This window comes from Pelodiscus sinensis, chromosome 30 (assembly GCF_052426305.1).
Source record: "Pelodiscus sinensis isolate ZL-2025 chromosome 30, ASM5242630v1, whole genome shotgun sequence".
Lineage (NCBI taxonomy): Eukaryota > Metazoa > Chordata > Testudines > Trionychidae > Pelodiscus > Pelodiscus sinensis.
Window position 1 is genome coordinate 15,466,934 of NC_143081.1, and position 21,554 is coordinate 15,488,487.

General features: G+C 48.2%; 2 protein-coding genes and 1 pseudogene across 2 annotated transcripts; all 3 read left to right on the plus strand.

Annotated features, from left to right (window-relative positions):
• The first annotated feature begins 505 nt into the window (after window positions 1–505).
• LOC102457362 (olfactory receptor 10A4-like) lies at window positions 506–3,517 on the plus strand. The gene is made up of 2 exons (XM_089774433.1): window positions 506–531; window positions 2,509–3,517. Exons 1-2 carry the CDS (start codon window positions 506–508, stop codon window positions 3,515–3,517), a joined length of 1,035 nt encoding a protein of 344 aa, XP_089630559.1.
• A 9,059-nt stretch (window positions 3,518–12,576) lies between these two features.
• On the plus strand, window positions 12,577–13,520 carry LOC102457619 (olfactory receptor 11A1-like; annotated as a pseudogene).
• A 5,346-nt stretch (window positions 13,521–18,866) lies between these two features.
• Window positions 18,867–19,829, plus strand: LOC102457872 (olfactory receptor 1f45-like). The gene has a single exon (XM_006122759.3). It carries the CDS (start codon window positions 18,867–18,869, stop codon window positions 19,827–19,829), a length of 963 nt encoding a protein of 320 aa, XP_006122821.3.
• Window positions 19,830–21,554: the final 1,725 nt, after the last annotated feature.

Here is a 21,554-nt window from a genome sequence, read left to right on the forward strand (position 1 = left end):
TGCAGACCGGAGTCCTCTGCACTTCAGAAAGGGCAGTGAAAGCTCGGAGAAGAGCCACCCAAAAGCCCTAAGGTCTGGAGAACCTGGCTGGCAGTGAGACCCAAAGGAAACCTCCTGTTAGCTTCTCCGCGAGAAGGGTAAGAGAAGACTTGGTCATGAGCTGCAGGGAAAGGCAGATTTGGTAGGAGAGAGGGCTTGTAAGCAGATGAAGATGCAAGAAGTGGTAAGCGGAAGCTAAAGGCTTTCAGGGTAGAAAGAAGACACAAGTTTTAGTTAAATATTAGAACAGAGGGGGAGCCGTGGGAGTCAGTAATGATAAAAAACATGAGCGGTCCTGTGGTACCTTAGAGGATAACAACCATAAAGCATCACATACCGAAGGAGTCACCTCATCACAAAAAAGATATATAGGCATTGGAAAAGGCTATCAAAATAAAGAACTCAATAATAGTGGGGGATTTCAATTATCCCCATATCGACTGGGTGCATGTCACCTCAGGACGAGATGCAGAGACGACATTTCTCGATACGGTAAATGATTGCTTCTTGGAGCAGCTGATACAAGAACCCACAAGGGGAGAGATAAAAAGGCATCTTTTAAAGAGCAGAAGTCAAATCCTAGTGAGGAAAATAGAAAGGCGCATAAACACTGCCAAATTAAATATAAAAATGTAATAAGAAAAGCCAAAAAGGAGTTTGAAGAACAGCTAGCCAAAAACTCCAAAGGTAATAACAAAATGTTTTTTAAGTGCATCAGAAGCAGGAAGCCTGCTAAGCAACCAGTGGGGCCCCTGGACGATTGAGATACAAAAGGACACTTAAAGATGATAAAGTCATTGCAGAGAAACTCAATGAATTCTTTGCTTCAGTCTTCATGGCTGAGGATATTGGGGAGATTCCCAAACCTGACCTGTCATTTGTAGGTGACAAATCTAAGGAATTGTCACAGATTGAAGTGCTATTAGAGGAGGTTTTGGAATTACTTGAGAAACTTAACAGTAACAAGTCACCGGGACCAGATGGCATTCACCCAAGAGTCTGAAAGACCTCAAATGTGAAACTGTGGAACTATTAACTATGGTTTGTAGCCTATCCTTTAAATCAGCTTCTGTACCCAGTGACTGGAAGATAGCTAATGTAATGACAATATTTTAAAAGGGCTCTAGAGGCAATCCCGGTAATTACAGACCGGTAAGTCTAATGTCAGTACCGGGCAAATTAGTTGAAGAAATAGTAAAGAATAAAATTGTCAGACACATAAAGAAGATAATTTGTTGGGCAAAAGTCAACATGGTTTCAGTAAAGGGAAATCAACTTTTGTTAGTCTATAATCAGACCATTCGCTGTTTTTTAAGTTTAATCTATTAGCGTTCTTTGAAGGGGTCAACAAACATGTGGACAAGGGGGATCCAGTAGATATAGTGTACTTAGATTTCCAGAAAGCCTTTGACAAGGTCCCTCACCAAAGGCTCTTGTGTAAATTACATGGCCATGGGATAAAAGGGAAGGTCCTTTCTTGGATTGAGAACTGGTTAAAAGACAGGAAACGAAGGGTAGGAATAAATGGTAAATTTTCAGAATGGAGAGGGGTAACTAGTGGTGTCCCCCAAGGGTCAGTCCTAGGACCAATCCTGTTCAACTTATTCATAAATGATCTGGAGAAAGAGGTAAGCAGTGAGGTGGTAAAGTTTGCGGATGATACCAAACTGTTTGGATAGTCAAGACAGAAGCAGACTGTGAGGGACTCCAAGAAGATCTCACCAAACTGAGTGATTGGGCAACAAAATGGCAAATGAAATTTAATGTGGATAAATGTAAAGTAATGCCCATTGGAAAAAATAACCCCAACTATACATATAATATGATGGGGACTAATTTAGCTACAACTAATTTGGAAAGAGATCTTGGAGTCATCATGGATAGTTCTCTGAAGACGTCCATGCAATGTACAGTGGCAGTAAAAATAGCAAACAGGTTTTAGGAATAATTAAAAAAGGGATAGAGAATAAGACCCAGAATATCTTACTGCCCCTGTATAAAACTATGGTACGCCCACATCTTGAAGACTGTGTACAGATGTGGTCTCCTCATCTCAAAAAAGATAAACTGGCATTAGAAAAGGTTCAGAGAAGGGCAACTAAAATGATTTGGGGTTTGGAACGGGTCCCATATGAGGAGAGATTAAAGAGACTGGGATTTTTCAGCTTGGAAAAGAGGAGACTAAGGGGGGATATGAGAGAGGTCTATAAAATCTTGAGTGGTTTGGAGAAAGTGAATAAGGAAAAATTATTTACTTCATTTGCATATCTTCTGCTGAAAAAAATCTTCAGTGTAGACATAGTCATAGAGTTGGAGGCTCTAGAAGTTGAATTAGTTTTATAGCTTCCATTTTCCTAATATCCAAGTCAATTGGTCTTGATGGGAATTGAGTATTTACCCCTGCTTAGCGGGCTTGCAAATTTGTCCTAAAGTTTCAGGCTCAGTTGCATGTACTTCTGCATTTGTCAGGACGGTACATAAATGTCTTTCACGCCTTGTCTCCCTGGGTACCGGGTGCCTTCGTTTTCCGCCTCTGCCGTTGCACAAGGAAAATCAGACGGCTGTGACCGAGTTCGTCTTCGTGGGATTCTCCAGCCTGGGGGAGCTTCAGGGGCTGCTCTTCACGATGGTCCTGCTCATGTACATGGTGTCCCTGACGGGCAACGTGGTCATCACATCCGTCATCGCCGCCAACCCAGCCCTCCACACACCCATGTACTTCTTCCTCACCAACCTGTCCCTGCTGGAGATCTTCTACACCACGGCCATCGTGCCCAAGATGCTGGCGAGCCTGGTGTCGGAGAACAGGAGGATCTCGCCGTGGGGCTGCGCCACTCAGATGTATTTTTTTACTCTCTTTGGCATCGCCGAGTGCAGCCTCCTGGCTTCCATGGCCTACGACCGCTACGTGGCCATCTGCCACCCGCTGCGCTACCCCCTCGTCATGAGCAAGGGGGCCTGCACCCAGCTGGCTGTGGCCTCCTGGGCGGTGGGGATTCTGGTGGGCATTGGCCAGACTAGCTACGTATTTAGCTTGTCCTACTGCGGGCCCAACCGGATCAACCACTTCTTCTGCGACATCCCGCCCCTCCTGACGCTGGCCTGCGGGGACACCTCCCTGAACGTGCTGGCCGTCTACCTGGTGGCTCTCTTCTTCATCACCACCCCCTTCGCGCTCATCCTGGCCTCCTACCTCTGTATCCTCACCACCGTCCTCAGGATGCCATCGGCGGAGGGGAGGCGCAAGGCCTTCTCCACCTGTTCCTCCCACCTCATCGTGGTACTGCTCTTCTACGGCTCCGGCAGCGTCACCTACCTCCGGCCCAAGTCCAGCTACTCAATGGAGAGCGACAAGCTCCTGGCCCTCTTCTACACCGTGGTGACCTCCATGCTGAACCCCATAGTCTACAGCCTGAGGAACAAGGAAGTCAAGGAGGCCCTGAGGAGGACTCTGGCCAGGGTGTCGTGCCCTCGGTGAATGTGGGGAGGGGCTCACTCAGGGTACGTCTAAACTACATGGCTCCGTCAAGGGAGCCATGTAGATTTGTTGTTTTGGCAAAGGCAAATGAAGCCGTGATTTAAATGATCGCGGCTTCATTTACATTTACATGGCTGCCGCGCTGAGCCGACAAAGAGCTGATCAGCTGTTTGTCTGCTCAGCGCGCTAGTCTGGACGCTCCCCTGCCGACATCAAAGCCCTTTGTCGGCAGCCCCGGTAAACCTCATCCCACGAGGAATAACGGGGCTGCCGACAAAGGGCTTTGATGTCGGCAGGGGAGCGTCCAGACTAGCGCGCTGAGCGGACGAACAGCCAATCAGCTGTTTGTCGGCTCATCGCGACAGCCATGTAAATTTAAATGAAGCCGCGATCATTTAAATCGCGGCTTCATTTGCCTTTGCCTATGTGTCTAATCTACATGCCTCCGACGACAGAGACACGTAGTCTAGACACAGCCTAAGGGAAGAATGAGTTCCGGTGGAATCTGGGGACTGTCGGTGGGTGGAGCTGACTCAGCAGCTCTTGGATGCACTCGGTTTGTTTTCCAAAATCAGAGCAACCCACCTTGCCACTCAGAATAGACCGGTCCTGTCCTTAGGCTCCTACATGCATAGCGGGTGTCTCCTTCTAGGCCCTTTCTCCTGGAACTGTCTCGTTGACTGAGCTGGTCTTTTACCTCTCAAGCAGGTCACCTGTTGCCTGCCCCCTGTCCTGACAACCATCCTGAGAGAGGTCAGCCCACCTGCTCTCCACAGCCAGACCCCCTTGGGCCCTCTCAGTCCCATGAAATCTTCCCTGTTAATGTCTGAACACCAACCAAAGACCAAGCACCCTTCAGAGTTTCTTCCACCAGGCGCAAATGAGCGTCACGGGCCACCCTGACATGCAATGTCACCTTCCGTTGTCACCGGGAGATTCTTTCGCAGCCTGGCAGTACGCTAGGCTGGGATGTGTCAATGCTGCCAAAGGGACTTAGACACCCTCTGGGAGTCAGTGGGTGCGGGGGGTCTAATTTCCTCAGGCTGGGCTTCTTAAGGTATTAAGCATCTAGTGGGGCTTAACACCAATGGGAGGTGGGCCCCTGGAAGCAAGAAGACATCTTTCCACAACTTTAAGTGTTAAATACGTGTGCAGCTCTATGTCCTCATCCCTTCAGGAATATCCAGAGTAGTTTTGGCACTGATCATATTGCTTGTTACAGCAGAACTTAGTCATCGTCAAAACTTACAAAACAACTAACAGTCCCGCAGCACCTGCGAGGCTAACACAACATGCAGGTGGTATCATGAGCTTTCGTGCGCACAACCGACGTTAACATCCTCCATGTAAACTGTGCATACCATTCTCTCTTCCCTTTGAACGCCCGACTGCATCACCCTAACTTTCAGGAGACGGTGACTGATTTGTGCTTTGTGAGGTGAGGAGGCCGTTTCAAAGCCTGCTTCTATCTGGAGAGGAAATAGGCCTTTGTGCGTGATCAGTTATTACTACTCCCAAGTAGCCATTTCAGACAATACATCTAGTGCCTTTGTTTATTGACAATAAACCTGTCCTAGGCAAAAATCTCCGTGTGCGTATTGCACTTCAAGGCTCCCATTCTGCAAGGTCTTTATGCGCACGTCTAGTTGTGAAGCAAATTCTTAGTCCCTTGGAACTCAGTCAGAATCCTCCCGGGGGCTCACCAACGAACGAGCGTTCAAGTATCCCATTGAACTGAGATCTAAACTGCTTGGCCTCTTCGTGGGACATCCACCACGTCGCGCTCACTTCGGAAGCGAACGGCGAATGAGGAGATACACGTGCCGCTCTTGCTTTTGTTCCTTCTTTCTTGTGCTTAACTTTTTCAGTGTAAAATAGACTCTCATGTAGACGGAGGCAGACGTGTTCAAAACCATTAAGGGATTTGAACACCTTGTTCCCATTAAAACTGGTAGGGAGTGGGTGTCTAAATCCCCTAGACAGATAGGGAACTCTCACCCGGCATGTACACGTTTGCTATTTGTCTGGGGGGAAGAGGGCAGATGTCGTGCCAGTCATGACAGAATCGAGGTCACAATTCAAGGCCTAAATCATTTCTGATAGTGACAGGGCTGGCCTTACCATGAGGCAAACTGAGGCGGCCGCCTCAGGTGCCAGACTGTGGGGGGCACCACTAGGACCCAGAGTGTAGAAAATTATGTCTGCCACTGGCCCAAGCGAGGGGACATGGGAGGCGACATTTGAGCTCCCCGCCTCAGGTGCCAAAATGTCGTGGGCCGGCCCTGGATAGTGGGATAGGAGGGGTGGTCCTTTTCATAGAATCCAAGGGTGGGAAGAGCCCTGAGGAGTCCTTGAGTCCAACTCCCTGCCCAAAGCAGGACCAACCCAACTCAATCGTCCCAGCCAGGGCTTGGTCAAAACCTCTAGGGATGGAGATTCCACCCCCTCCCTAGGGAACCCATCCCAGTGCTTCCCCACCCTCCTAGGGAAATCGTTTTTCATAACATCCAACCTAGACCTCCCCCACTGCAATGTGAGCCCATTGCTCCTTGTTCTGTCATCTGCCCCCACTGGGAACAGCCTCTCTCCAGCCTCTCTGGAACCTCCCTTCAGGGAGTTGACGGCTGCTCTCAAATCCCCCCTCACTCTGCTCTTCTGCAGACTGAAGAAACCCAAATCCCTCAGCCTCTCCTCGTAGGTCATGTGCTCCAGCCCCTCAATCATTTTGGTCGCCCTCCGCTGGACCCTCTCCAATGTGCCCACATCCTTTCTGAGCAGAGGGGAGGGGGACTGGACGCAATACGCCAGATGTGGCCTTGCCTCAGTCTGCTGACACCCTAATATGCCATTAGCTTTCTTGGCTACAAGGGCGCCCTGTTGACTCGTCTCCAGCTTCTCATCCACTGGAATCCCCAGGCCCTTCTCTGCTGAACTGCTGCTTAGCCAGTCGGTCCCCAGCCAGTAACAATGTTTGGGATTCCTCCCTCCCAAGGGCAGGACTCTACACTTGTCCTTGTTGAACCTCATCAGATTTCTTGTGGCCCAATCCTCCAATTTGTCTAGGTTAATCTGGACCCTGTCCCTGTCCTCCAGCGTATCTACCTCTCTCGCTACTTTCCCGCCCCATTTTAGTGTCATCTGCAAACTTCTTGAGGGTGCCAACCAACCCATTATGCAGATCATTAACGAAGAATACTCAACGAAAACAAACCAGCCCTCACATTTCACAAGTAGGGTATCAAAAGCAAGAGGCAGTCAACTGCAGTGGACTTGTTGCGGGGAAAAATGCCTTTTGGGCTTGATTTGTTTCTGAAATATTCTGAGCATGTGCGGGTCCCTTCTTTTGGAGGTGGGTGTGACCAGCAACCTGGACATCAGGCCCAAGGCATCCCATAGCCAAAAGAGGCTTTTGAAGTTGACAGCCTAAGATATTCATTGCTCTGGTGTTCCGTCGCTTCCTCTGATTTATGGCCAGAAGGGCCCATTAGCTCATCTAATGGGACCTCATGTGTAGCCTAGGCCAGAAACCCCCGTTACTGTTGGACTGGTCCCAGTAACTTGGGTTTGAGTAAAGCAACTTCCGTGGATGGAGTTGGAGCATCTCCATAATGATTTCTGCATCCTGTTCAGAGCTGGCCATTGCTGGTTTGCCTTAAGGAAGGGACTGTAAGTGTAATTAAGTAGGAGAGGAGAAAGAACGGCTCATGACAAGCCATGTTGCAGCCAACGCCTGAGAGAGGACATGGACAATGTCCGAAGAGGGAAAGGCCTGGGGGGCAGAGAATCAAACAAACGCTGGCAAAATTATAAAGCACGTTGGTATACAGGGAAACCAAAGACACGACACCCATTGGGGCGTCTGCAGAAGCTCATCCACACACTAAGCCAGATGGTGTGTCTAGATGGCCTAAAATTCCAATTTTCCTTCTAAATGCCAGACTCCTGCTGTTAAAATAAACCTGACTTTGGTTTCAGACACTGTCGGCTCTTTCTGTTCCCCACTGCTCCGTGACACAAGTCCCGGGGCAGGTGGTGTCTACAATCCACTCTCCTTGCCTGACAGACTCACAAGCAGCCCTGAGCTCCCGGTCCATTCAAGCTCATGAATGTGGGCCCTGCTCCTGCTCTCCAAGGGCTTGCTTCTGCCGTCCTGGCACGCACGAGTAACCTGGCGAGTGAAGGCCATGTTGGTGACAAATCAGCACAGAACCAACGGCCTTGAGAAGCCCCTTGAGACTCAGTCCTCCCACCCCTCGTCACTGAGCAATGCGCCACCTCTGTGGGATGGACAACCAGCGGGAGGGTGATACCCGAGGGCATTGAGAGATGGGTTGCTTATTTTCAGCTTCCCCAGCCCCAGAGGTTGGCGCTCAAGGCAGACGATGCCGTGGGGATTCTGTAGCGGTGTTGACGCCTGTGAGCTCACTCATAGGGGCTCATATCTTTGGGTCATGCTTTGAAGAGCCACCGAAGAGATGGTCTTTTTGGTTCGGAAGGTGGGTGAGAACTCATTAGAGTACTGAGGCGAGTCTACCATGAAGCTTAGGTTGACCAAGCTAAGGTGTGTGAAGAAACACTGCGAGGCACAGGTAAGCTGACCTACGCCCCAGTATAGACACTGCTCGGTCAATGGGCGAATTCTTCCATCACCTGCGCTACCAGCTCTCCGGGGTGGCATTTACTACAGCAGCAGGAAAAAACTTCAGTGCTGCTGTTACACAGCTGTGGTGCCGTAGCATCTGTGCAGCAAACAAGCCCTCATATAGGATGATATCGTTCCTTGGTACAAAGATTGTATTGACTTAGCTAATTGTGTCAAGGCAGGAGGCTAGGGGAGAAAATAGCAGATATTGGGGGTGGATGGATTTGGAAAAGAATGTGCAGAATTAGGGTACGTCCATTACTTCTTTAATAAACCACCTTTCTTTCTTTCTTTCTTTCTTTCTTTCTTTCTTTCTTTCTTTCTTTCTTTCTTTCTTTCTTTCTTTCTTTCTTTCTTTCTTTCTTTCTTATCAATTAGCACATTTTTGAGGGGTTCTAAAAGAAGATGGCTTTTGAGGAGTGGTGTGAAGGGCAAGGGGGGCTGTTGAGTTGGGCTACAGAGACACGATGCATGTTCCAGCCATTGGGGTAGGGGGAGCATGGCAGGAAGTGTGAAGCGCAAGTGGGCAAAAGGAAGAAAGGAGGTGAAGCGTCGGGACTCTGGAGTGGTTGGAGAAGGAAAGTGGGACAGAGCCATGTGTTTCTGATGTAGCTGCCTCATGACCCTTCACTAGCTCCTTGGCAACTGGGAAGGCAGCATGGAGGGACTGAGGATTCTGGTCCTTTGTCTCACCGTTTAACATTCCTAGAATCCTATAAAAGTAGGACTGGAAGAGACATTGATGGGTCACCCAGTCCGGTCCCCTGCACAGCGGCAGTAATTTCCCATTTTGAATTTGTGCAGTTGATGGCTCCTTCCGAGCCAGAGAACATTGCATTTGTCCTTAGTCAATTTCACCCTATTTCCCTCCGCCCATTTCTCCAGTTTGTCCAGATCACTGTGAATTCCAATCCTGTCCCCCCAAATTGATTTCAAAGCCCGTGTCCAGCTTGGTTCCATCTGCAGAGTGACCTTTCTCCTGTGTTATCCAAATCATGTATGAAGATATTCATAAATATCTCTCTCCAAGGGTATGTCGACACTACAGAGTTTTTTTCAGAAAAACGGCTGTTTTTCCCCAAAAAAATTCAATTACGTCCACACTGCAATTGTGTTCTTCCGAAAGAAAATCGAAAGAACGGAGGGGGTTTTCCACCATTGGTCATCCTCATTGTAAAAGGAAGAAGCCGTTTTGCGAAAGTCTCTTTCAGAAAAAGGCGTGTGTGAACGGGGAAGAGGGAGTTCTTTCAAAAGAAGAGGGAAGAGGAAAAAGCACAGGTGCCCTGGTGGCCACTCCGTCCATAGCAATCACAGCTGAAATGCGAGAGAACGTCCATTCAGTGTGGACACTATCTTTTGAAAAAGCAGATCGATTTTTCAATGGGCTTTGGCAGCGTGGATGCTCTCTTCTGGAAGAAGTTTTTCTGGAAGATCTCTTCCGGAAAAGCTTCTTCTGAAAGAAGCCTGCAGGCTAGACTTGGCCCAAGAAAGATCCCCACAGCCCAATTGTGAACCATTGAGAACTGCTTTCTGGATTTGTCTTCCCAGTCATCCTCATTGAATATGTTTGTCTAGAGCAGTGACTTTCAGCTCTGATCCATGGCCTTCCAGGGGTCCACAGTCTATGTCTACAATTTACATAAGAAATTGTTGGGGGGCTTTGAAAACGAAAAATATGTGGAAAACCACTGGTCTAGATTTCCAAGGAGCAAGGCAATGCCTTGGGCCACTCCACAAGATTGGTCCTGGTTTGTTCCAGAAAAAATAATAATATGCAGAATATTATGGGCCTGAATTTCCCTTGCCTTGAATCTGCAGGCAAATAGGATGCTAGGAATTATTAAGAAAGGGATAGAAAATAACACCCAGAATATCTTACCGCCCCCGTATAAAACTATGGTACGCCCACATCTTGAATACTGTGTACAGATGTGGTCTCCTCACCTCAAAAAAGATATTTTGGCCTTGGAAAGAGTTCAGAAAAGGGCAACTAAAATGATTAGGGGTTTGGGCGGGTCCCATATGAAGAGAGGTTAAAGCGACTGGGACTTTTCAGCTTAGAAAAGAGGAAACTGAAGGGGGATATAATAGAGGTCTATAAAATCATGAGTGGTGTGGAGAGGGTGAATAAAGAAAAGTTCTTCATTAGTTCCCATAATAGAAGAACTAGAGGACACCAAATGAAGTTAATGGGTAGCAGGTTTAAAACTCATAAAAGAAAGTTCTTCTTCACACAGCACGTAGTCAACCTGTGGAACTCCTTTCCAGAGGAGGCTGTGAAGGCTAGGACTATAACAGAGTTTAAAGAGAAGCTAGATAATTTCATGGAGGTTAGGTCCATAAAAGGCTATTAGCCAGGGGATAAAATGGTGTCCTTGGCCTCTGTTTGTCAGAGGCTGGAGAAGGATGGAAGGAGACAAATCGCTTGATCGTTGTCTTTGGTTCACCCCTTCCGGGGCACCTGGTGCTGGCCACTGTGGGCAGACAGGCTACTGGGCTAGAAGGACCTTTGGTCTGACCCAGTACAGGCATTCTTATGTTCTTATGCATGTGCCCCTAAGCAAAATGGTTGTGAAATGCCCTTGGCAGGGGTGTAAGTAATTGGCCTTCTCCCAAAATTATTTGCGCTCTTAGGAAATGTCATGAACAAATTAGCTGAAAACCCAAAGATGTGGGGTTAAAAATGTGATTTGTCATTTCTTCCTGGAGTCGCCATTGTCCTCCACGAGCTGGAACACCCCGTGGCTCCATCTACCACAGTCCATCCCGGGCTCCCTTTTCAGTGAGGGAAAATGGGGCTTCATGAAGGCCATGGCCCAAGGAGGACGATAGAGGTCAGAAGAGCAAAGAACAGCTCCCATTTTGGGGCCAAACTCTTTCGTTTTATGGCTGGAATATTTTTGCCGAAAAAAGTTTTCAGCAGGCAGCTTTTGCCGCCCTCCACCCTCCTCCCCAAAATTGTGTTTCAGCCAAAACTCCATCTTCCACTGAAAAACAGTTTTGGAGCAAACATTTCAAATACCTGAGGAGTGTTACAAGGAGGAGGGAGAAAACTTGTTCTCCTTGGCCTCTGAGGACAGGACAAGAAGCAAGGGGCTTAGACTGCAGCAAAGGAGGTTTGGGTTGGACATTAGGAAAACTTCCTGCCTGTCCAGGTGGTGAAACACTGGAATAAATTGCCCAGGGAGGTTGTGGAATCTCCATCTCTGGAGATATTGAAGAGCAGGTTGGACAGACACCTGGCAGGGATGGGCTAGACAGTGCTGGGTCCTGCCGTGAGCGCAAGGGACTGGACGCGATGACCTCTTGAGTTCCCTCAAGGTCAATTTTCTATGATTTCAACCAGTCCTAGGTACAAGACATCTGTGACTCAGACCTTGCATATCGGTGTTTAATGTGTATCATTTGTAAAGGTGCATCTGTCTGCCTGGCTGTCAGTCTGTAGTTCCTACCCACCATGCATTCTTGAGGGTGTACACCTCAGCACCAGCCTCATGGGGAGGGGGAAGCCATGCTTAGATGATTGGGAAGAAGGCTTTGATCCAGATCCTGCTTGGTTGGCTTCCTCTCGATGGCAGGGTGACCTCGGAACGAATAAGGGGAAAGTATCCGGACAAAAGTCCCCTTGGCCACTGTGGGCAGACAGGACACTGGGCTGCGTGGACCCAGCGTGGCTGTTCTGATGGTCTCATGTTGAAAGCATGCCTGAAAACATGGTGCAGCTGAAAGTTTACTCTTGTGGTGGTGTTTCCCGCCCTGCCCCATTGGGGGATTTCGATCTTGCTGTTCTGTGTTCGTGACTTTACCTGAAATACAGCTCAACACGTGCTCCAAAAATACCCAAAGCTGTCTGGAGACCTGATCTTTCCCAGAAGCTTCAAGGGGGAGCCGAGTTAGTCTGCACAGGATAAACTTAAAAAACAGCCAATGGTCTGGTAGCACGTTTTGTTAGTCTATAAAGTGCTATCAGATCATTTGTTGATCTTTTTCCAGGCAGCCCCGGGAGAGTACCCGAAAGTCCGCTTGTGGGCTACGTCTAGATTGCAAGCCTCTTTGGAAAGAGAGTGTCTAGATGACAACCAGTACTTTCGAAAAAGCGAGCCGCTTTTTCGAAGGAGAGCACCCAAGCAGTCTGGATGCTCTCTTTCAAAAAAGCACCGTTTGCATGACATAGCACCTTTTTCCGAAAGAGCACTTTCAATAAAAGGCGTTCTTCCTCATAAAACAAGGTTTTCCGCGGTCATTTTACTTTCGAAAGAACGCAGCAGCAGTCTTGACGTGGGGAAGTTTTTTCAAAAAAACCCTGTAGTCTAGACACACCCGTGGAACAGAGTGATGTCAACATAGGAACCTTTTCCTCTGTGCTTTCCAAAGTATCCTTCAGAATTTGTTTGGTTCTTCCCTCTAGGTTAAACCCATGGCAGACATAGATGGGGGAAACCAAACGTCGGTCACGGAATTCATCCTCCTGGGATTCAGGGATACCCCGGAACTACAGCCTCTTCACTTCCTGCTTTTCCTGGTGATCTACACAGCGACCGTGGCTGGGAACATCCTCATCCTTGTACTTGTAGTGGCCGATCCGCACCTCCACACCCCCATGTACTTCTTCCTGGGGAACCTGTCCTGCTTGGAGACCTGCTACAGCTCCGCCCTCCTGCCCCGGCTGCTGGCCAGTCTCCTGACGGGGGACAGGTCTATTTCTCTCAGTGCATGCAGAACACAATATTACATCTTTGGCTGCTTAGCAGCTTCCGAATGTTACCTGCTAGCCGTGATGTCTTACGACCGATATTTAGCAATATGCAAGCCCCTGCATTATATGGTCATCATGTATGGCAAGTTTTGCCTCCTGCTAGCCGCTGGGTCTTGGGCAAGCGGGTTCCTTGCTAGTTCCATAGTCACAGGAATGATGTTACAATTAAATTTCTGCGGCCCCAAGGAAATTGACCATTTCTTTTGTGATTTCAGCCCCTTGCTGAACGTCTCCTGTAGTGACACCCGCCTGGTGGTGTCACCCTGCCCCCATTTCTACTGACCGTGACATCCTACGCTTCTATCATTCGCGCCATCTTGCGAATCCCGTCCACCACCGGGAGGCAAAAGGCCTTTTCCACCTGCTCCTCCCACCTCATGGTGGTGACCGTTTTCTACGGGACCATCACGGTTGTGTATGTGTTACCCAGAATTGACACACTGAGAGACCTGAACAAAGTGTTCTCCCTGCTCTACACGGTCCTGACCCCCCTGGCCAACCCGCTCATCTACAGCCTGAGGAACAGAGAGGTCCAGGAAGCCCTGAGGATAGTGCTCAGTAAATGGTGGGTTTCAGTAGAATTCAAGCCTTGCAAGCTAATTTGAGCAGCATAAAACAAAACTGAAGGGCTCTGGACCCAAGAGCCTGGGTTGCCTGTCATGATGGGCTATTAACTCATGACAGGGGCAAGGGAAAACTTAATCAAAAAACATAATGTCTGTCTTTGCTTGGGAACTCTCCAGACATGAACAGAGGTCAGACGTGTCAAAGCCAAAACCAAGACCTGGTTCTGGGCAAAGTTTCCATGTTTGGAAGTTGTGACCATTTGGGGAAGGTTGAGATCAAAATAATTTTTTAGATTCCTTTTTTAAAAGTGTATATACGAATTATGAAATTGATTTCTGCTTTTGAAAATTTGCTTAACACTTGTTTATTCTTAGAGATATAATTAAAGAAATTTTGATTTTTAATAACTGATCAGTTTCAACAATTTCTTTGCTTTTTTATCTATCTATCTATCTATCTATCTATCTATCTATCTATCTATCTATCTATCTATCTATCTATCTATCTATCTATCATAGAATCATAGCAGAGAGGGAATCTTGTAGACGGAGCTGGACAGAGAAGACACTCTCTGGGGCCACCGGCCATTCCCTCCTGTGGTGCTGGGGAAAGCACAATCGGACCCAGTGTCCATCCTGAAAGGAAGGGCTGGTAACAGGGATCAAAAGAAGGTGCTTGGGCAACAAAAATGGCAGATGAATTTTAATGCTGATAAATGCAAAGTAATGCACATTGGAAAACCTCATCCCAATTATGCATACAACAGTATTGGGGTCAATTTAGCTGTAACCACTCCAGAGAGAAAACTTGGAGTTTCTGTGGCTAGTTCTCTGAAAATATCCACTCCATCTGCAGCGGCACTCAAAAAAGCAAACCGAACATTAGGAATCATCAAAAAAGGGATAGAGAATAAAGCAGAGAAAATCTTATTGCCTCTGTATAAATCCACAGCACGCCCACATCTGGAATACTGTGTACAGATGTGGTCGCCTCATCTCAAAAAAAGACATATTGTCATTGGAAAAGGTTCACAGAAGTGCAACAAAAAGATGAGGGGCTTGGAACAGGTCCCGTATAAGGAGAGATTAAAGAGAATGGGACTTTTCAGCTTATAAAAGTTGGAGCATAAGTTTTCGTGGGCAAAGACCCACTTCGTCAGATGCATGCTTATAAGGAAAAGATATATGTTTGTTCCCATCACATAAGAACTAGGAGTCACCAAATGAAATGAATAGGCAGCAGGTTTAAAACAAACAAAAGGAAGTTTTTCTTCACTCAACTCAGCCAACCTGTGGAACTCCTTGCCAGGGGATGTGGTGAAGGCTAAAACTTTAACAGGGTTCAAAAAAGAGCTAGATAGATCCATAGAGGTTCGGTCCATCGATGGCTGTTAGCCAGGCTGGGTAGGGATGGTGTCCCTGGACTCTGTGTGTCTGGAGGTGGGTGACAGGGGAGGGATCACAAGGGTTCCCTGTTCTGTTCACTCCCTGAGGGACACTGGCACTGGCCACTGTGGGCAGACAGGACACTGGGCTGGATGGGCCTTTGGTCTGACCCAGTCTGGTGGTTCCTATGTTCTTATGACCGTCTGACGGGGTGGGAACTCTTCACTACCAGCTAGGGCAGGAACCTCAGTGTCCCGACCCACGGGACACCTACAGCCTGAGCACTTCCCCAGTTCGGCCAGTGAAATAGTTGGAAAAAGTTATTTCATGAAGCCCACTCAGCTGCCGGCTCAGGAGGGATTGGGGAATCGGGGGGGGGGGGACCAACTAGCTAAATTTGAGGACTGTCTCTGGCCCTAAGATTAATTGAATTTGAGACCCCTAAGAGCAGCCAGTAGGACTGAACCTCAGCATCGTTCTGCAGGCCGCTGAAGAGAGGAGACCAAGTGTAATCAGCAGCAAGGAAGGGTTGGGTTAGATGCTGGAAAAGCACTTTCCGTCTACATGGGCGGTTACGCTCTGCAGCTGGTGGCTGCCCCCTCACAGCAGGTTGGACCTAGCAGGAATGGTGTGGGTTAACGTGCTCCTGCCTCAGCACAGGGGCTGGACCGGATGGCCCCTTGAAGTCGCTTCCCACCCCACCTTTCTATGACCCCATTAAACTAGAGAGCGGAGGACCAATCACAGTGACGCCAAATGAGTGCCGGGAGCCACTCATCATGGGGGTGGCCAAGTTTCCCGCGGTCCCATAAATTTTGTTTACAGCCACCAGGCCTGACTCTGTATTCTGTGCTGTGATTTAGCTCGAATTTACCCCTACAGGTATTTCTAGACTACAGGGTTTTGTCGACAAAGGTAGACTTTTGTCAACAGAATTATACCTGTATCTACACTACCGCTGAGTTCTGTCAACACAACGTCGACAGAACTCGGCATTTTTGTCAACAGCGGTAAACCTCATTCTATGAGGAATAACGCCTTTTGTCGACAGAGTTCTGTCAACAGAAGGCATTATTGCATCTACACTGTCCTTTGTGTCTACACTCAGGCTACGTCTAGACTGCAAGCCTCTTTCGAAAAAGCCTTTTTTCGAAAAAGAGCATCTAGACAACAACAAGTATTTTCGAAAAAGCAAGCCGCTTTTTTGAAGGACAGCACCCAGGCAGTCTGGATGCTCTCTTTAGACAAAGCACAGTTTGCATGACATAGCACCTTTTTTTGAAAGAGCACTTTTGAAAAAAGGCATTCTTCCTCGTAAAACGAGGTTTTCCGCGGTCAAAAAAACTGCCGCATTCTATCAATTTACTTTCAAAAGACCGTGGCAGCAGTCTAGACACAGGGGAAGTTTTTTCGAAAAAAGGCCACTTTTTTCGAAAAAACCCCTGTAGTCGAGAAACACCATCAGTGGAGATGTAGCATAACACCAAGGGCACGTCTAGACTACAGGCTTTTGTCGACAGATACTGTCGACAAAGCTTCTGTCGACAAAGAGCATCTAGACGTAGCCTGAGTGAGCTAAGGAAAGAGTCGGGCTCTACACAGATGGCATTATAGGGTATTTAAGTCCATCCCCACATATAACATAAGCCCTTCTTCCAATAGTCTATATGTGACATAGGCCCAGAACGTTATTTCTGGTCATACAATGACTCATTACTGTAGTATTCCAGCTAACTCATGAGCATACTTCAGAAGGATTACACATTTCAGAAAGGAATGTGTGATAGATTGGAGTAACTTCCTTCACACACACACACGGAAGGTATATCCTCTCTCACTGGCTGTGTCTAGACTACATGGCTCCATCGATGGAGCCATGTAGATTAGGGTTGTAGGCAAAGGCAAATGAAGCCGCGATTTAAATGATCGTGGCTTCATTTAAATTTACGTGGCTGCCGCGCTGAGCCGACAAACAGCTGATCAGCTGTTCGTCCACTCAGCACGCTAGTCTGGACGCTCCCCTGCCGACATCAAAGCCCTTTGTCGGCAGCCCCATTATCCCTCGTGGGATGAGGTTTACCGGGGCTGCCGACAAAGGGCTTTGATGTCGGCAGGGGAGCGTCCAGACTAGCGCGCTGAGTGGACAAACAGCTGATCAGCTCTTTGTCGGCTCAGCGTGGCAGCCATGTAAATTTAAATGAAGCTGCGATCATTTAAATCGCGGCTTCATTTGCCTTTGCCAAAAAAACAAATCTACATGGCTTCGTTGACGGAGCCATGTAGTCTAGACATACCCACTGTGTCCAGCCTCCACTTTTTAAACAGAGACCGCTCCCCATTCTGCCTCGGTGCCGTGACTCTTCGACAGATGGATGATGAGTCGCACAAAATATTCCTGATCACCCCACTCTATGTATCTTCATGGTTTGGTGCATTATTATGTCCGTTTCTTGAGCTGCCCTCTCCTCTACCTGAGAGAAACAAAGACATCTCTGGAGCTTAGCTGCCGTCCTCAGTTCCTAATTTCCCACCGCTGTTCATACTCGCTAGAGACTACAGCTGTGATTAGCTTTGGGTTTAATTTCAACCACCCCTCAGCCACACTGCCAGGGGAAACTCCTCTTTCTCACATGGAAGATAAATCATGAGTCAGAAGAGGTGTGGGTTCTTTGGTAGTTCACACGGGACAATGGGTACCAAGCGGTACCTATCTGCCTGCCGAGAGAATGGAAGCAAATGAAGAGGACAGAGACAGGTGTCCTTGTTTCCCAAAAAGCTGTCTGAACGGGAGTCACATCAGAGATAAAGAAACATCCAGATGAGGTGAAGGTAAAGCGACCTTCACCCATTCTTCTCTTGGCAATCAGATGGAAATGCAAAGTCAAACTCTCAGAGACTTGTACTTTCCGTGACCTGAATGGACAACTATGAGCAACTGACCTCCCGTAGGACAACAGGTCAGAGAACTTCCACAGAGTAATTCCTGTTAGCACCGAAGCCGTTGTTTCAGGGAAACAACCAACGGTGACTGAAAATTGCGAGGGATGGAGAACCCACCACGAACCTTGGTAAGTGCTCCAAATGCTTAATGACCTGGGCTGTTTGAAACACATGCCTTATGTCCATTGTGAGCCTCAACTTCCAACTATTAGATGGGAAGAGCTGCTACACTGAAGAGCTGGTTACCAAATACAGCCGCTCCCCGAATTACGACCACCTCCACTTATGACCATCTGCACTTACGACCAAAGCGGTCGTAAATGCGGATCCAAGTTACAAACGGTGATCCATGCTTACGAACAGCGCGGTTGCCATGTAACTCTATGGGATCCGAGTTAATGAACACTTCGAGTTACAGACCAAGTGTTGGTCCGTAACGTGTTCGTAACTCGGGGAGAGGCTGTATTTGTAGGCACTTGAAGGTCTGATTTTTAATGGTATTTAGGAGCCAAGTGGGTTTTCAAAATGAAGTCAGCGCCTACAATTCATAAAAATTAATGGGAATTATTAGATACCTACATTTTGTTTTGAAATCCCATTATGTATCACAGAGCCATAGAAGATTAGGGTTGGAAGAGACCTCAGGAAGCCATCGAGTTCAATCCCCTGTTCAGAGCAGAATCAAATACACTTTGCAAGTCTGACCTGGAATTCACACACCCTGAGTTAGTTGTCGTGTGTATGTCAACACTGGGGTGGAAACCTAGCCAAAGCCGGACATTTTTCATCTCACAAAAATAGAATAAAACGTCCACGGACGCAGGCCAGACTCTGATTAGAGAAATCCCGGTCTGAGTTCTATTTGTTTGCAGTAGTGCACCAGACTATCAAAAATCTGCTCCAAACTGAGGCAACTCACTTCCCTGGCCTGAGTATGGGGCAGGGAAACAGAGGCAGGCAGCAAAGTGTTGAAACGTTCCTTGCCATGTTATACAAGGCCGCTCTTTGACATAGAATATAACCTTCCAATTCCATTCTGCTCTGTCCTGTGGCTCTTAGATGCAACCCACGACCGGCCCACAATGGGGAAATCAAACGTCCACCTCCGAGTTCATTCTCCTGGGATTTGGGGAGCATGCTGAACTGCAGTTCTTCCTCTTCCTGCTGTTTCTAGTGATTTACATGGTGACCGTGGCTGGAAACCTCCTCATCATGGCATTGATTGTGGTGGATCAGCACCTCCACACCCCCATGTACTTCTTCCTGGGGAACCTGTCCTGCCTGGAGACCTGCTACAGCTCCACCATCCTGCCCCGGCTGCTGGCCAGTCTCCTGACAGGGGACAGAAGCATCTCTGTTACTGGCTGCTTGGTGCAATTGTATTTCTTTGGCTCCCTTGTAGACACCGAATGTTACCTGCTTGCTGTCATGTCCTATGATCGGTATTTAGCCATATGCAAGCCCTTGTATTATTCGACCCAGATGAGTAAGAGGTTCTGCCTCTGGCTAGCAGCCGGGTCTTGGATCAGTGCGTTCTTGGCTGTTATCGTTGTCATAGTCCTGCTCTCGCAGTTGATTTTCTGTGGCCCTAATGAAATGGACCATTTCTTCTGTGACCTCACCCCCATGATCAAACTGTCCTGCAGTGACACCCGCAAGATGGAACTTGTGACCTATGTGGGTTCCATCTTGTTCACGTTGCCCCCCTTTCTGCTTACCCTGACCTCCTACATTTATATCATCATGGCCATCCTGCACATCCCTTCTCCGGACGGGAAGCAAAAGGCCTTTTCCACCTGCTCCTCCCACCTCATCGTGGTGAGCGTGTTCTACGGGACGCTGATCGTGGTCTATCTTCTGCCCAAAACGGAGATGCTGCGGGAGCTGAACAAGGTATTCTCCCTTTGCTACACCGTCGTAACACCCCTGCTCAACCCCCTCGTCTACAGCCTGAGAAACAAGGACGTCAAGGTGGCCTTCAAGAAAGCAATCGGGAAATGGGTGGCGTTTGCGAATTCATGAGCCGAAGGTGAAAGACCTGTGTGACCTTAGCCCAACTCTGGCCTATCTGTTTGTCAGAGGTGTGAGTTGTAGCTTGCATGGTGGGAAGGGTTATTGCCTGATAGGTTATCTAACCCCGTGTATAGAAAGGAGAGATGGGGGAAGGAAAACGGGACTGCTGGCTCACTGAAAATAACAGGCATGCTTCAAAGTTTCCATGATTTCCAGGATGGTCATCTAAAGCCAGAAACTTTAGGCAACAAAGCCACAAATTTGAGCACTGCTGTGACCCCTAAACACCCCCCTTAGAAGCCATTTTTAAACCCTGAATTCACTAGACATCAGACTGTTCGGTGTTAAGTTCCCTAAGAACGTGACTTTCAGTTGCCAGGGCTACATGTAAGAAGATAAGAACGGCCATACTGAGTCAGACCAAAGGTCCATCTAGCCCAGTTTCCTGTCTGCCAACGGTAGCCGATGCCAGATGCCCCAGAGGAAGGGATCACAACAGGGAATCCTCACGTGATCCCTCCCCTATCTCCCACTTGCAGAGAAACAGAGGCTAGGGACATCATTCCTACCCATACTGACTAATAGCCATTGAAGGACGTAACCTCCATGAATCTATCTAGCTCTTTTTTGAACCCTGTTAAAGTTCTAGCCTCCATCACATCCTCTGGCAAGGAGTTCCACAGGTTGACTGTGTGCTGAGTAAAGGGGAAGGGGAATTGAACCAGGATCTCCTACACTTCAGGTGAGTTTCCTCGGCATGGGGGCTACAGGTTCTATAGGAGAGCATCTCCTCCACTAGCTGTTCTGCATCTCCAGTTCATGGATCACCAGTGGAGAAAAGCACCCTTCCCTGCATCCCGGGTGAGGTGCCTGTCTCTTTGGGATGGCTGTGAAGCTTAAGGACACATCCCCTGCTGTCAGCACCTGGTCTTAGCTAATGAAGCAACTCCCCACGTAGATGCTGGGTTGGACGGCTTTCATTCTCTGGTACCTAGCTCCATCTGTGCCTTGCATGGTAAGACCCTGGGGTTGCTTGCTACCCTGCAGAAGGCATAGGGTGCATAATGGTTGTAGCATCCCTCTCCTCTCCTCTCCTCTCCTCTCCTCTCCTCTCTACAAACTAGTTTGGCAGAGGCTGCCCATGGAAGGTAGCTACAGAGACCCCATTGTCCAGTCACGGGGCATTGTGCCCAACAGGGCTGCGGATTCACTTCAAGACAGAGTCAATTAGGGACAGATAGTTGCTTTTATTGCTCAAGTATCAAAGAGGTAGCCATGTTAGTCTGGATCTGCAAAAGCGACAAGGAGTCCTGTGGCACCTTAGGCTGTGTCTAGACTACATGCCTCTGTCGTCAGAGGCATGTAGATTAGACATATAGGCAAAGTCAAATGAAGCCGCGATTTAAATGATCGCAGCTTCATTTAAATTTACATGGCTGCCGCGCTGAGCCGACAAACAGCTGATCAGCTGTTTGTCCGCTCGGCGCGCTAGTCTGGACGCTCCCCTGCCGACATCAAAGCCCTTTGTCGGCAGCCCCGTTATTCCTCATAGAATGAGGTTTACCGCCGCTGACAAAACTGCCGCGTTGTCAACTTACTGTCGACAGAACTCGGTGGTAGTGTAGACACAGGTATAGTTTTGTCAACAAAAGTCCACTTTTGTCGACAAAACCCTTTAGTCTAGATACACCCTAAGGTGCCACAGGACTCCTCGTCGCTTTTATTAATCTCACT